This window comes from Rhinatrema bivittatum, chromosome 1 (genome assembly GCF_901001135.1).
Source record: "Rhinatrema bivittatum chromosome 1, aRhiBiv1.1, whole genome shotgun sequence".
Classification (NCBI taxonomy): Eukaryota; Metazoa; Chordata; class Amphibia; order Gymnophiona; family Rhinatrematidae; genus Rhinatrema; species Rhinatrema bivittatum.
Window position 1 is genome coordinate 592,460,303 of NC_042615.1, and position 16,908 is coordinate 592,477,210.

A 16,908-nucleotide genomic window follows, 5' to 3' on the forward strand; every position below is an offset into this window, starting at 1 on the left:
AGTACCTCCAGTGGGAAAAGTTCAAGATGCTTACCTTGGGATCGCTTCTATCTCTTCTACAAAGAGGAGACGGGCTCTGCTCTCTGGACCTCCAAGATTCACACACATTGTGATAACTCCAACTCATCGCAAATACCTGAGGTTTTTAGTAGGACCCAAGCACTATCAATACCGAGTGCTTCCTTTCGGCATGGCATCTGCACCACGAGTCTTTACAAAATGCCTCATAGTTGTCGCAGTTTTCCTCAGAAAAGAAAGTGTTCACGTCTACCCCTATCTGGACGACTGGTTAATCAGGGCTCCAACCCAGCAAGCCGCTCGGTCGTCCCTCAGTTTGACTCTACACACTCTTAATTTCACTAGGATTTCTCGTTAATTACAGGAAATCCTATTTAGTCCCATCTCAAACCTTGTCGTTCATTGGGGCAGACTTGGACACCTTACAGGCAAAAGCTTTTCTACCTCAACAACGAGTGTTAACTCTCGTGTCTCTTGCTCATCAGTTAGTCTCAGAATACTGCGACTGCATGCCAATTTCTCGTCCTCCTGGGTCACATGGCATCCTCAGTCCATGTCACACCAATGGCCCGCATGGCCATGAGACTCATGCATTGGACTCTGAAGTCACAATGGATTCAAGCTGTTCAGCCTCTGTCGACCATTGTCCACATCACCGACTCACTCCGTCTGTCTCTCGCCTGGTGGAAGAATCAGAACAATCTCCTCCAGGGATTGCCCTTTCACGTGCCAGATACTCAAGTCATTCTCACCACCGACGCTTCCAACCTCGGGAACCTCGGAGCCCATGTGAACGATCTGCAGACGCAAGGATCTTGGTCTCCAGAGGAAGCCAAACACCAGATCAATTTCCTGGAGCTTCGAGCAATGTGATATGCTCTCAGAGCTTTTCAGGGTTGCCTTTCCAATCAAGTCATCCTAATTCAGACGGGCAACCAGGTGGCCATGTGGTTCATCAACAAGCAGGGAAGCACAGGCTCCTTCCTTCTGTCTCAGGAAGCTGCGCAGATTTGGGCGGAAGCTCTCTCCCTCTCGATGTACCTCAGGGCCACCTGCTTGCCGGGAGTGGACAATGTTCTAGCAGATAAGCTGAGTCATGTCTCTCAACCCCTCGGTAGCGAACTCCATCTTCCGACAATGGGGTCATCCTCAGAAAGACCTCTTTGCGTCCCCTCAGAACCACAAAGTGTACCATTACTGCTCCCTCATTTGCAGCAAAGGCTCTCAGCCCAGAGATGCATTCTCCCTCTCATGGGCAACTGGTCTGCTTTATGCATTCCCTCCACTTCCTCTTCTCTCGAAGACTCTCATGAAGCTGCGTCAGGACAAGGGAACCATGATCCTCATATCACCTCACTGGCCACGCCAAGTGTGGTTTCCAATACTACAGGATTTCTCCATCCGCAGGCACATTCCCTTGGGAAAGGACCCGCTTCTGATAACTCAAAACAATGGGAGCCTACGCCATCCCAATCTTCAGGCCTTGTCCCTGACGGCATGGATGTTGAAAGGTTAATCCTTCAACCACTTAACCTTTCAGACCCAGTTTCCAGTGTCTTGATTGCTTCACGGAAGCCTTCCACGAAAAAATCTTACTCCTATAAATGGAAAAGGTTCATATCATGGTGCACTTCTCAGTCCCTTGATCCTTTTTCCTGTCCAATCCCTCAGTTTTTGGAGTATCTCTGGCATCTGTCAGTCGGGTCTCAAGACATCTTCCATCAGAATGCATGTCAGTGCGGTTGCCGCCTTCCATAAAGGTGTCGGGGATGTCCCTATCTCATTACAACCCCTCGTAACACGCTTTCTGAAGGGCTTGCTCCACATCAAGCTACCTTTACATCCTCCGGCCCCTTCTTGGGACCTTAACCTGGTTCTTGGTCGGCTCATGAAACCACCATTTGAGCCTCTTCACTCCTGTGACCTAAAATATCTCACATGAAAAGTGATTTTCCTTTTGGCTATCACCTCAGTTCGCAGGGTTAGTGAGTTACAGGCCCTAGTTACCTATCCGCCTTACACTAAACTCCTGCAGGACAGGGCGGTACTCCGCACTCACCCTAAATTTTTATCTAAGGTAGTTTCGGAATTTCACATTAATCAATCCATCATACTACCTACCTTCTTTCCCAGGCCCCATTCCATTCCAGGGGAACAGGCTCTGCATACCCTTGATTGTAAACAGGCTCTAGCTTATTATCTAGACCGTACACTTGTCCACAGGAAGACCACACAGTTATTCGTCTCTTTCCACCCCAACAAATTAGGGCAACCTGTGGGTAAGCAGACTCTCTCCTCCTGGTTGGCGGACTGCATATCTTTTTGCTATCAGCAAGCAGGCATTCCTTTTCAAGACCATGTTAAAGCACACTCTGTGAGGGCCATGGCGACTTCAGTAGCACACCTATGATCGGTGCCACTTCCTGATATTTGCAGGGCTGCCACCTGGAGTTCTCTCCATACTTTCGCAGCTTGGACAAAGCCGGAAGACAAGATTCCATCTTCGGCCAGTCTGTCCTGCGTAACCTATTTCCAATGTGACGTACCAACTCCCTTCCGCCTGCCCGGTGGGGTTCAGGATGCCATCTACCAAATTCCACCCCAGTTGTTGTGCCTGTTGCACGCCGTTGGGTACATTTGGTGCATGTTCGGACATCCTCAGCTTGGTATTCACCCATATGTGAGGACTACCATCCTGCTTGTCCTGTGAGAAAGCAAATGTTGCTTACCTGTAACAGGTGTTCTCACAGGACTGCAGGATATTAGTCCTCATGAAACCCACCCGCCGCCCCGCAGTGTTGGGTTCGTAACGTTTTGTTATTTTATTTTTCGGCACTGTCTGTAGCTTTCAAATAAGACTGAAGGGGGACCCCTGCTGGCTGCAGGGTTAGTGCCATGCTGGGCATGCCCAGTAGGGGCCAGTCAAAGTTCTGGAAACTTTGACAGAAGTTTTCCGTGATTGGGCTCCATCCTGATGAAGTCACCCATATGTGAGGACTAACATCCTGCTGTCCTGTGAGAACACCTGTTACAGGTAAGCAACATTTGCTATTCCTATTGACCTGCACATCAGCACTGTTTAAACTTTAAAGAAGGCTCATCACTCAGTAAAAGTGTTGCTAGCAGTACATTTTTTATGGGTTATCATAAGGCTTGATAATAACTGCATGGAGCAGCAATTGCTACCCTCAAGAGGTACATGGGGGTAACCTGTACAGTGCAGCAGCTGCTACCATAAGAAGCTTGCTGGGAAGACTACATTTACTATTTGGTCCTTTTCTGCCATCATTACTATGTTTTGTTACTATATTATGTTACTACTTTCAAAAAAATCTATTGGAGACTTGAGCTGGAAATTGTAACTAACAAATTTTACTACAGAGCTTAAGATAAAACAAGAAAGAACATAATAGCAGTGTTACACTGGAAAGAGCTCAGAGAAAATGAGTCAGCTCACAGGAAAGCAGGATACTCAAGTTACAAGCCTTGTACACAAAAAGTCATTAACAGGCCTCAAGTTGCCTAGCAGCTCATCCTCACTAGAGCTAATAAGCTGCAAAGGCAGATGTTAACCTTTTTCTATCTAAGTGAAAATAATCTTTTGCTGTCATTTTTCCAACATAATTTCATTACTTGCAAAATTTTCTAGTTCCTTCATACAGATGTAAAGAAAAGAAAGGGACTAATTATTTTTCATCATTCAGATCTTGATGAGTGTACCCAGTCTCCAAAACCTTGCAACTTTATATGTAAGAACACTGAAGGCAGCTACCAATGTTCATGCCCTCGTGGCTATATGCTCCAGGAAGATGGAAAAACCTGTAAAGGTGAGTAAGTGGTGGGAAGAGGGTAAAAGATGAGTGGCTGAACTGCTAAATTTCCTGCTGAATTGTTTTCAAGCACTAAGGAGCCCTAAATACTAAAGTTTAGCGTGCATACTAAGGGGTGAATTTTCAAAAGATGCGTGCATAAAAAATAGCATGTGTGCGTGCAAAAAAAAGCGCACACGCGAGTACATGCTATTTCAGAACTGCAAACTGCATGCAAAAATTAGGGTCTGCGAGTAACTTGGTGCATATAAAAAAAAGGGGTGTGCCAGGGGCATTCTGGGCTGGGGCCAACATTTCCACCATAAGCTACTATTTTAAAACCTGCCGAAGAGCCACACATAACACCTTTATTTGTATATATTTACTCCTGCTCAATTTCTGTTGTAAGTGATCTGAAAAGTGAAAAAATGGTGGGGGGTCTGCAAGAAATGGGGGGGACTTCAGTCTGAAGAGCCAGGATGGTCTTTATGAGCTGCAATTGTATTGGGCAAACTGGTAGGTTAATTGATAAAACTGATTATTTCATTGCCACCTACATGTTATAAAATCCCCTGACTTAACACGTGTAAAAGCCAATTTAGAGGGGTAAATGTTCCTAAATAATGCATGTAAAATATATTTGTATATCCCTTTAAAATTCAAAGCACAACTACCCAGGTATATCATTTGTGCACACTTACCTCGCTAAATTACAACTTTTATAGCTAAATAGTGCCTTTTTCCCCGCTTCTTAGACTGTCAGATTTAAACTTATCTGAATAAGTAGTGGCACTTACCCGGCTATATTCTGATTTACCTGGCTATATAGCAGCAGGCCTACTTAGCCGGATAAGTCTGAAAAGCACTACTTGTTTTTATCGGTATTTATCCAGCTAAGTCCGAACTCGCACGGCTCGTGGTTTTGACTTATGTGAGCATTTGTGCATGCATAAATATTCGTATTTTATAAGCTGTGCATATCATTTGTGCAGAGGTAATAAAACACAGTAGTAAATTACTGTGTGCCCATATACACAGGTATGTATGTTCGCATGTACTTCCTGGCTTCTTAAAATTCACGGTGTTCGCACGGGACCCACATATGTGTGTATGGGGGCTGCTTTTTCACGAGCAACGCTTTTAAAATCTACCTATCAGAAGAGCACTCAATAACTGGAGAAGTCACTTATCTGGCTATCTGAATAGCCGGATATTCAGTGGGCTGATCAGTGCAGTGCTACTTATCTGGTTAACTTAACTGGCTAAATTAACCGGATAAGTTAGACTGCCATAGAGCAGGTCTACCTGAGCCAGATATAACTTATTTGGCTAAGTAGCAACTTCTAGGCAAATTATCAGGGCATAGTCGTGCTGCTGAATATCCCTTGTAACTTAGCCGGGGTTAAGTTATATTCGGCCACGTTACATACCCAGATAGCTTTCAATATTGACCTCATACTTTTTAAAATAAAAAGATATCTACAGAAGTCCCAACTCGACCTCCCAGGATGCCTCTCCCCAGAGCATATAAGAGTACCTGTGGAATTGGTACTTTTACATGTGCTGGGCCCTAGGCTATTTTATAATAGTAATTTACAAACATAAAATTGTCTTTAATGCACATAAATGGCTTTGAAAATTCACCCAAAATGTCTATCTGTGGCTTTGTTTCCGGAGGGGGGGGGGAGGATACAAATTACAGTTTTTTGAAGCTAGAGAACATTTAATAATGTATGTGCAAGTTATTTCGTTATTCATTTCAGAAAAGCACAGAGGAAGGAGATGCGCTTATCTGTAGCCAAACGGTGGGGTAGATTTTTAAAACTGCGCCCGCGCGTACTTTTGTTCACATGACCGGCGCAAACAAAAGTACACCGGATTTTAATAGATACACGCGTATCTTTTAAAATCCGGGGTCGGCGTGCGCAAGGCTGCGCAAAATCGGCAGCTTGCACGCGCCGAGCTGCGCTGCCTGCCTCCGTTCCCTCCACTCCCCCACCCCCGCACCTTCCCCTACCTAACCCACCCCCCCAGCCCTATCTAAACCCCCCCTACCTTTGTTTGACAAGTTACGCCTGCGCCGGCTGCGTGATTCCCTGGCCTGGGAGCAGTTTCGGAGGCCTCGGCCATGCCCCCGAAATGCTCCCGGGCTGGAACCACGCCCGCGGCCCCGCCCCCGAATGACATGCCGCCGCAACACTCCCCCCCCCCCCCCCGACACGACCCCCCAGGAAAGCCTTGGGGCTTACGCTTGGCATATGCAGGGGGAACTTGGGGCAGGTTTTCGGGGGGTATGCGCGTACCCCTTTGAAAATCTGCCCCTAAAAACACTGATTCTGCTTTTTCCTAGCAACTGGAAGACATGGGGGTTTTTTCTAAATATAGATAGAAGATTGTAAAGTTTCCTGAGTAGATTTTAGGCAGAATACTAACTTTAATTATTACAGGGAACAGGAAACCAGTCCAGATACCTTTCACTAGCTTTTTTAAGAAAGATATCCTGTTTGTTTCAGATCTCGATGAATGTCAAACCAAACAGCACAACTGCCAGTTCCTTTGTTTCAACACCATTGGTGGATTCACTTGTAAATGCCCACCTGGTTTCACGCAGCATCATACAGCTTGCATAGGTGAGAACATATTTTATAAGGGATCTAATGCAGCTCTTACTGGGCAGAATGAATCAGCCAATTTCTTTGTATCTACATTTGTCTACTATATTTTTGCATTTGACATCTTAGCAGTGGCCCATACTGGTAAAGAAAAGTATATTGTAAAAAGCTTGAAAACATGACATAAAGGATTTTCTCTTTACTGTAGAATATCTGATCGATATGTATATAATTAAAAAGTGACAAATTTTCAAAGGAAAGTATGCACTTTTTTTTTGCCTAGAGCAGTGTTTCCCAACCAGTGTGTTATATGGCACACCTTCCTGATCAGATGTACCATGAAAAAATCACAACTGTCAAGCTCAGATCCAGTCCGGCATCTGTGCTCTCCTCTCAGCACCTTGCAGCAACAAGGACACCAGCGATGGCTCTTAAACTTGTAGCAGCTCCTTGCCGAGAGCTGTGTGATCAAATTACACAGCTCCTTGCCGAGAGCTGCCCTTCATCGCCAAAATCCTGGAAAAAGTAGTTAACACACAGCTCACCGATTTTTTAGAAGACAATAATATCCTACACCCATCCCAATTTGGTTTCCGTAAAGCCCGTAATACCGAAACCCTACTACTATCAATGACAGATACCATCCTTAAAGGTATGGATCATGGAAAATCATATCTACTTGTCCTACTGGACATCTCAGCAGCCTTCGATACAGTCAACCACCAGATCCTAATCAGCCGACTAGCTGAGATAGGTATTTCAGACACAGCCCTATCCTGGTTCTCATCCTATCTCAGCCATAGAAAGTATTTAGTAAAAGTCAATAACTACGAATCCTCACATATCCCCATCCCTCAAGGATCCTCCCTGTCCTCCACCCTCTTTTTACAGGTTAATATACTATGTTAAAGTTACTATCTTTTCTTCTTCTTGCTCCTAGTTGTACAACTCCTTGTTTTATTGTAACTGCATCTATAGTATGTTTAGTACATATTATCTCGTTCCCTGTTACGGTTATCACCCCATTGTTTATTGTAAACCGGCTTGATGTGACATTTTCACGAATGCCGGTATAGAAAAAAATCTAAATAAATAAATAAATAAACATTCTTAAAAAAACTAAAATCCCTCCTCCACATGCATGATTTCCGGACTGTACTGCAGGCGATCATGCTCACTAAGTTGGACTATTGTAATTCCCTCCTCCTGGGCCTACCTGTCTCCACCATCAGACCCCTCCAGATTTTGCAAAATTACATGGCCAGGATCATAACCAACACCCGTAGAAGGGACCACATTGCCCCCATATTAAAGGACCTGCACTGGCTCCCCATTTCTTTCCGGATACAATACAAAACCTTCACCATCCTACACAGTTCATTGTACAGATACAATTACCCATGGCTAGACTAAATGCCACGTTTCCGCTCCACCGAGCATCCCACTAGAACTGCCTTTGCAGGCATCCTACACATTCCATCGCTCAAAACTGCCCACCTTGCCCTCACTAGAGAAAGAGCCTTCTCTATCGCGGGCATCTCCCTCTGGAACTCCCTCCTCACCTTCCTCCATCTTGAGCCAGCCCTACACAATTTTAAAAAAGGAGTCAAGACCTGGCTCTTTAAGCAGGCATACCCTGATGCAAATCAAACTTAGTCCCTTCTACGCGCCTGCTCTACCTATTCTCCCTTGAAGCCTTCCTCCTCCCTTACACCCCTTTATGTAGCCCGGCCCCTCACCCCCCCCCCCTACTATTTCGCCTCTTACATCTTATTAATTTTGTATCATTGTATAATTGCCTTTTAATTCCATAAATATTACTTGTACCCAGTCCTCTACTGTACACAGCATTCCTTTTATATAGCCTTCAATTGTATATAGCATTCAATTGTTTCTCATAGTTTGAATTATCTATCCTCTATATTGGTATATGATAATCACAGTTTTATAACCACTTAATCTGGTTTCAATTGCTTTTCCTTTCTGCGTTCCTTTATTTTTCCCTCTTAGCCTCTCTCATTCCCTTCCCCGCCTCCTCCTTTTTCTAGCCTGCCCCCTTTTCCCCTTCCTCGTTCATTGTAATTTTCCGTTCTTTTCAGTTCATTGTAAACCGTGATGTGTTTTACGAATGTCGGTAAATAAAAGTTCATAAATAAATAAATAAATAAATAAATAATCATGCATGCCTCTTCCTAGCTACAGTGTGAGCCCTGGAGTGTGATAATTAATGGGAAGCATGCAGGCCACAGATACCTGGACCCAGCTTTGTGTGGTACATTCAGAGCACACAGAGCCTCTTCATCTTCCCCCTTCTGGGCTTCCTCCTTTGAGTCCTTCCAGCCTCTGTCAAATCCCCAGGCAGAGTGAGACAGGGAGAGCATGCACCGAGCACTGGATGTGACTCACTTTGAGTGCTGGGAGCAGCAGCACTGGAGGTGCTCTGGCAACCACATGCAGCAGCCTAGGTAACTAACCAAGCCAGCTGTTCACACCACATTAACTTCTCCCTTCTCCTGCACTTGTATATAGAGGGATCTGCTCCACTATGATGATCATTGTGTCTTCAGCCCCTCTCGTCTTTTGAATTAAAATTTGGAAGAGAGATGGTGGGACTTTCAATGCTTCCTTAGGTCTTCTTTTGGCCATGACGCCTTTCCTTGTTCATCCTGTCTGCTCCATGTAGGCTGCTGTGCCACACAGCACTTCTGTTAATGTAGGTGTACCCTGGACCTGAAAAGGCTGGAAAACACTGCTAGGGATTCGTTTGTTTTTATAACCATATACGTCTAAATGTAAGCATATTTATATATATAGAGAGAGAGATTTTAACAAAGTATCTTTTTAAATCAGACCTTTTCATTGGTCTAGCAAAGTGAAAACAGACCTAAGGTTTCTTTTTCATTCTGCCAACAAATATTGCAAGAATGACCAATAAATCTTGGGGTTTATTAAAATGCATTCACTGGTATTCAGCACTGTGATCTGGACAGCTCCTTGACAGACAGCTGCCTGAAAATGTACAGCACATTTCAAATGTTCAGACATGCTAACCATAACTGAGGTCAGATACTAGTTCATTCTACCCAGGTTGTTTTGCTTTGACTGTTGGCCCATGGAAACGTCTCTGCACATATTTGCCACCCACTTTTTATGGGGGTACTATTTTTTTTTTAAAGGTGATTTACATGCATAGCTTTGATTATTCAGAACTACCCATTAAAGTGTCTCTCCTGCTCAGAGCAGGGCTAAGAGATGTGCGCACAAGTACCGATGCGCCTGGGTGCTCGCCCAGGTATATTTGAGCATAAAATTCCTTCTGCTATGGAGGAACTGTAAGTCTAAATAAAAATAAATTCCCAGGCATCTATGAAGTGTTTGAGGGGCCTGGCATCAATGGGGGGAGTGCAAGCTAAAGAACCAGGGGGGTTTGGAGGTCTTAGCTGTAGACTGGGCAAACTAGTGAACAAACTGGTGAAACTGGTAATGGCGAGGATACGTACCTGTTATAAAATTTTCTCACTTGTGCAGCTCAAAATCGATATTATGCGGCTGTGCATGCACACTTGTAAAATTAGGAGCACACGTATACGCAACCAGGGCTATTTTATAAAATGTGCGCATATGTGCACGCAGTATACAAAATTAACGCGTATCTGGCCACATGCCCATATACACATGTATATATGCACCTGGCGCCCATTTGAAAGTTACCATCCCTACGTGTACTGGTAATTGACATTGTACATCTTTAAGTGGTTTTTAAAGCACGTTCCCTTTTTATCACAGCTGGTTTTATGTTTTGGCTTCATATGCTTGTAACTGTGCAATAAGACAGTACCCTGTCACAGAGTAGGTCATTTTTCAAAGACATTTTCATGGTTAGGACCATGTTTTACTTGCAGTAATGGCCTTTTATAAAATTGCCCACCCGATATGAGGGACATTTACGTGCATGTGTCCTGTATTCTTGGAAGTTTTTACCCAGATTCGATGGTGGCAGGAATTGTGTTTAAGGGCATATTTTTGTGTTTTCAAAAATCACATAAATTTTCTCAAAAAAATTATGTGCACACAATGGAAGGTAAATATGGTGAGATAACTTTCAAAGCCAACATAAGCACGTAAATTTGTTTTGAAAATGTGTGTAACTTATATGCGTATTTGCCAGCAAATGTATGCATGCTGTTACAAAATTACTTTACCTGATCATTACATTACACCTTAGGTGGATTATTAAGCATATGTCAGTTGGATTATTCAAGCAGTGAAGTGTTATATTGTCCTAATAAAGTATATTTTGGAGTGTCTTTATGATAGTATAATGGGAATTAGATTGATTTTCCTGATTTTTAAAGATTTTATGCTGCCATGTTACTGCTTGTATATGGCCATTAGACCAAGGGTATTACATTATAAATTGGCTTTATCAGCTAATTACATTTAAACTTTTATCCATCCTCATCAAAGATCAAAGCTATAGTCACTGCTTCTAGGTTCCAGTGATCCCATGGCCACAGAAGAAGCCATATAACTAGCCTGTTGCCGCATAATTTACAAGCCTCCACACAATCATCAAACCTGAAACTCCCCAGCCACATAATTCAGTTATTTGATAGTGGATAGTGCCTTCAGGACTGATTCGATGTGTGTTCCATCTCAGTCTGGAGCCACTGAGTTTCATGCCGATTGGCTCTCTCTAATGCAATCGATCAGCAAAACCACAGCAGGTCATTCACTAGAGCACAAACGAGCATAAAAAAGCAGGTCTCTACAGATGCTATTATTAGTATTCTTGCTGCCATCTAGTGGTGAAGGTATAGAATTGGCTGTCCTCACTGTTACCTTTATTGCTCTTACTCTGATTCCTATTGGGAGATATGCTTTGCACTTTTGAAAATTATTTTTGCTACTTTATTTTGTATGGTTTTTATTTATATACATCTATTTTTATGTAGAGAATTGTTACCCCAATTCCCTTTACTTTTTTATTTCATATATATATTTTATAAGAGTATTATTTCCCATTTCCATTAGTTATTGAATTCTCTACCCCAGACAGAACTCCTGGGCAGCACAAGGACCAGATTCTAGCTCCGTGAGCTCAAGGGATGTGTCTGCTTGGACTAATCCTCTGCACCCCTCTATTGTTTAAGGCTGCAGCAAGTATCTTCCCTCTCTCCCAGGCGCATGCCCATAGAGCCACAACTGGGGAGGGGTTGCAAGCATGACTCCAGGAGTAAGGAGAAAGTTGGGGGCAATGCAGTTATTTAAAACAATGTGATAGGCTTTCAATAAAAATATACTTTCTTTTGCATGGTGAGAGGTATGCAACTATATGCGAAATCACAAAGATTTGCCACGTAATTGTCACATAACTTTTAAAAATCTGCAACAGGAAATCAAGGGCTCTAATTATAACCATGCATATCTTTACCAGATAATAATGAGTGTGGTTCACAGCCATCACTTTGTGGAGGAAAAGCAATTTGTCAGAACACACCTGGCAGCTTTGCATGTGAATGTCAAAGAGGATTTTCTTTGGACTCCACAGGATTAAACTGTGATGGTAAGTGCAAGTAATAATAAGTCCTAAATATAGTAACTACATTTATTGTAAGCAGTGTAGAAGATTGCCATAAATCCAAGATATAAATACCACTAATGCAGTCATTTGATTTGATCTGCTAGGAGGAATCTATTTTCTAGACAAGTGTGATTGCAAATGCTTATCTTTCTATTTGAAATATACAGATAATGATTTGAAGTCACTTAGCATTAGCACAAAACCACTGCATCATAAAAGATGTGAGCATTACAGCTCTGCAAACAGCATGACAGAATAAATACTGTGTGGTCACTGTTCTGTTGGCAGCCGCATGCAAGGGAAATGTGAGCATCTTGGGAGCTGAGCAAAGTTGGCATTTAGAGATGATTAAGCTGCCAGCTAACAGACCAACCCTTCTCAAAAGTACAATATCTGTAAAACACTTAGGGGCCGATGCAATAAAAGTGCGAAGAAAGTGAGTGCCATGCAATATTTAAATTAGGGGGTCACGTTCGCAAGGAGGTGCTAGGGTCACTTGCGTGCCCCTAGCGCCTCCTTGCTAACGCGACCCCGCTCGGTTTTCTTAACTTGGCCAACTGCCAGTTAGGAAAACAGACGCCAATTTTAAGAACGTCGGTTTTCCTAACTCGGCCATCTTTTAAGTACAGTTTCTGTAAGCATTTAAAACAAGTACAGAAAAGCATTTTTTTCTACTTTTCTGTACTTGTTTTAAATGCGCTCAGCTATTAATGCCTACTCAACCTATTCAACCCGCGTCCGACTGCGGGTTATACAGTGCGCTCGGCTGAGCACTGTATTACATCGGCCCCTTATTTAATGGAAGCTGTCCTGGCCCACCCCTTCATGTGTCATAAGTTTCCTATGAAAGGCTAAATCAGTCAGGTTATCACTGACATTTTTTGGGAGGGGGGGTTGGCCAGTTTTGCAAAATGTAAATAGAGTCTCCGTTTAGAGGCAGCAATCTGTCTCCTGTGCATTTGTGGTTTGAATCCTGTGTATGGAGGCCTCTTGTTCTCTGAAAATTGCCAGACACATTACAGTATGCAGAAGGATTGCTTCTGGGGAGAAGGGGAGGAAATGCAGTAGGAATCTGTTAACCATCAGCATTGTCCACATTTACATGCAGTGCCTAAATTGTCTTTCTGGGGTCAATTTTCCATCTGTCGGCAGTGGGACCAAAATCACATGGAGTTTTTACCCATGGGTTTTGCAGGAAATCTCAAAGTGAAAATGGGTGCCTGCTTTTCCATTGAAACTTGCTGTGCAGTCATTTCTACCTGCTCTCTCTTTGGGAGGATTTTTGCTGGAAAAGTGCACACGAAGATTTGTAAAAGCCCATCTCCATGTGTACTTTACCTCTCTCCCCAGCTAAGCACATTCCTGGGAATGCATTCTCTCAGTGCATTTGAAGCTGCTTTTAAATCCTAATGACTTATCTACAAGAAATGCACATCCCATAGACTGTTTGCCATGTATGTTTGTCTTGATTAGACTGTAACATCCATGGAACTGACACTGCCTCTTGTGTGCATCAGTACAGCACTGCGTATGTCTAGTAGTGCCTTAGTAATAAGTAGTAGTAGTGCTAGTAAAAATGTGTCAAAGTACATTTAATCTTGCTTTAAAATAAGGCTATAAAACACAAATGTATGTGTTAGAAATTGAGGGGAAGTGTGTCCAAGCAGTGTGATCGACACAACAGCAAGAGTTGAAAAAGAAGGTGAAGATATTAATTATAAACCGTGAAATGGCAACATAATCAAACATAATGCAAGAAAGACCTGTATTAAGCAAAAGGCTCTTTCAACAGATTGCCTAAATATTTTCAAATCATTGTATTTCCTGTGCTTTATGTCTTTTCTTGTAGATGTGGACGAGTGTGAAGGAAACCATAGGTGCCAGCATGGCTGTCAGAATATGTTGGGTGGTTACAGATGTAACTGTCCACAAGGCTATGTTCAGCATTACCAATGGAACCAGTGTGTTGGTAAGAACTTGCTCTCTTGATTTCGTAGATGTCATTGAATAAAATCTGTCCCATTTGACATGCAACTTGTTGGTAGCACTGTGATACTGGGAGACTTTAGGGGTTCCCAGACCGGATTCTTTAAAGCCTGCTATCTGGCAAATGAGCGCATATGCTGACGGAAGCTGTTTTCTATAAGTGGGCGTAGATGTAATGAAAGAGAACCTAAAACTGGCAGATGAATGGGCAGGAAAGAGCGGACTGGTGATATTGACTAGAGGAAGTAGGGGAACAAACACTCTAAGTCTGTTCTAACGAATGAAGACGATAGGGAATGTATGGGGGTTTCAAGGGAAAGAGAAGGAACAGCATTCTCAAGTGCACACAAGAGGAAATCCAGCCAGTTGAAGAAGGGCTAAAAAGTGAAGAAGCCCTAAAGACAGCTTGTAATAGAAGGGAGGAAAGAGGGGCTACCAAATGAGACTTACGACTAATAGTCTGGAGCAAAGGAAATACAATTATGAGGGTTAAGGGGATGTTGAAAAAAGGAGACAATGGAAAACCTGAATAAGAAAGGACCCAAGTGAGGTGTGTATATGGTTGCATTGTTATCCCTATTACACCGGTGTTACTGGAATTCATAAACTATCACTTCTTTGTCCATAAGCAGATCACCAAGGGGGGAGGGGGCATGTTCAGTAAGCTGGCGAGAGGACGAGTTATCTGATAAAGTTAGCTGGGTAGCCTATCCCGGATATTCAGCGGGATAAATGTCTCGCTGAATATATTTCCTCACAGTTATCTGGCCTCATGTAGCCGGATAACTTAAAAACCTAACCGGCTATCTATGAATATAACAGGTTCGATTTATTTAGTTATCTGGCTTTACCATACTCCTCCCCCGCCCCCGGAACTCCATCCACCGACCCGCAGTGCCAGTCCAAGACCTGTTCCCCCCCCCTCCCCCACTGATACATAATAACCCCTGCTGGAAGTGAGGAGCACACTTACCTGCGCCCAGTGCTCCAGCGCTGCTCTAACAGATGCAACACTGGAAGCATAAACTTCCCGTACTTTATCAAGCCAGATAACTAATTGCATCTAACCTGTTATAGCTATAGATAGCCAGTTAGGTTTTTAAGTTATCCGGCTACATGTAGCCAGATATCTATAAGGAAATATATTTAGCAGGACATTTATCCCGCTGAATGTCCAGAACAGGTTTTCCAGCTAACTTTATCAGATAACTTGTCCACTCGCCAGCTTACTGAACCTGCCCCCTCCCGGTGATCTGCTAATGGACAAAGATGTGATAGTTTAGGTCTAATATGGACAAAGTTATAATACTACTTATTTTTATAGCACCACTGGACATATGCAGAGCTGTACAATATTGTACGTGAATGCTTATCACCAAGTCCCTGCTTCAAAGAGCTTACAATCTAAGTGGATACTTGAGGCAATGGGAATTAAATTTGCCCTGAATTACCTGTTTCTCAGCCCATTGCTCTAACCACTAGGCCACCCATCCTCTAGAAGTTAGAATAATGCTCTTCATGCACAAGAATAATAAAGTGTAAATTACATTTTAAACAGGGCAGTACTTGTTAATCCTAACCAGGATATATTGTGAGGTATGTTAACAGAAAGCCAAACAAAAGTGCACAAACCATAGCAACAGTATCAATAAGCAACATAGGCATGTTGATTATACTAAATGCAGGACTAGTGCAAGAGAATTTGGCACCCTAGGCGAAGCTTCGATCATATACCCCCCTCCCCCAACTTAGCTGTTGGTGGCAGTTCCAGCATAGCGCTCCCTCCTACCAGCGGTAGTGGCTCCAACAAGCTGCTTCCTTATTTGGCAGTTTTAGCTCTGACACAACACCCCTGTGGGCCTCATGATGACAGAACTTTGACACCCCCAAAAATTTGCCTCTCTAGGTGACCACCTAGTTTTCTCTAATGAAAGCACCAGCCCTGACTAAATAGGCAGGAGCTCAAGGGTCATATTTGTCAAAAGAGTACAGCTTTGGTCTCCTGTCAACAAGGATGTCCACATATTAGAAGAAGTGTATAATGGAACCTCTCTCATCACAGATCTAAAGCAGGATCTGGGGTATTGTATCTGATGGTCTTAAGATGGGCAAACAGGTAGATAAAGCAACAGCAAAAGCCATAAAGATGCTTGACTGCATAAAAGGAGGAATAGTCAGCAGAAAAAGGGAGGTGATACTACCCCTTTAAAGTTCCTGGTTGAGACCTCATTTGAAATACTGTGTACAATTCAGGAGATCGTGCCTTCAAAAGTATATAAACTGGTTGAAGTCAGCCCATGGAGAGGGCTACTAAAACGATCAGTGTCTTCATTCTAAAGCATATGCGGACAGACTTAAAGATCTCAACATGTATACCTGGAGATAGGGGAGATATGATAGAGACATTTAAATATCTCAAAGGTTTCCATGCACAGCAGGTGAGCCTCTAACAATGGAAAGGAGACTCTAGAATGAGGGTTTATGAGATGAGGGTGAAAGGGGGTAGACTCAGGAGGAATCTTAGGAAATATTTCTTTACAGAGAGAAGGTACAGCCTCCCAGTGGAGGTGGTAGAGACAAAAACAGTAACTGATTCCAGAAAGCATGGGATAAACACAGGGGATCTCTGAGGGAGTGATGGGAACTATAAAGCTGAATTAGTTGGGTGGATGGGCAGACTAGATAGCAGAAAAAAGCAGTATGGCCTTCACCTTTCTATGTTTCTGTGTGCTGAAAGCTTGTCCTCTTCTTTTAAAAAAGGCACTGTACATGTGCAGCCCTGGAATATACAAGGCTCTAGCCAGAGATGGTATTACTCCAAAGCAATAAGCAAACTCAGGTAGTTACCACCTTCAGAAAAGAGGCTTTTTTTCACCCCTCTTTGAATAACATTGAACAT

The 16,908-nt window shown here is 43.1% G+C and overlaps 1 protein-coding gene across 1 annotated transcript in view; it reads left to right on the top strand.

Annotated features, from left to right (window-relative positions):
- The window catches only part of FBN2 (fibrillin 2), a 596,571-nt gene that overhangs the window by 548,850 nt on the left and 30,813 nt on the right, over positions 1–16,908 (top strand). Inside the window, exons 59-62 of the mRNA XM_029619106.1 lie at positions 3,723–3,845; positions 6,341–6,457; positions 11,877–12,005; positions 13,873–13,992. Of these exons, the coding sequence (XP_029474966.1) occupies positions 3,723–3,845; positions 6,341–6,457; positions 11,877–12,005; positions 13,873–13,992 (489 nt within the window). The remainder of the gene's footprint in view (positions 1–3,722; positions 3,846–6,340; positions 6,458–11,876; positions 12,006–13,872; positions 13,993–16,908) is intronic.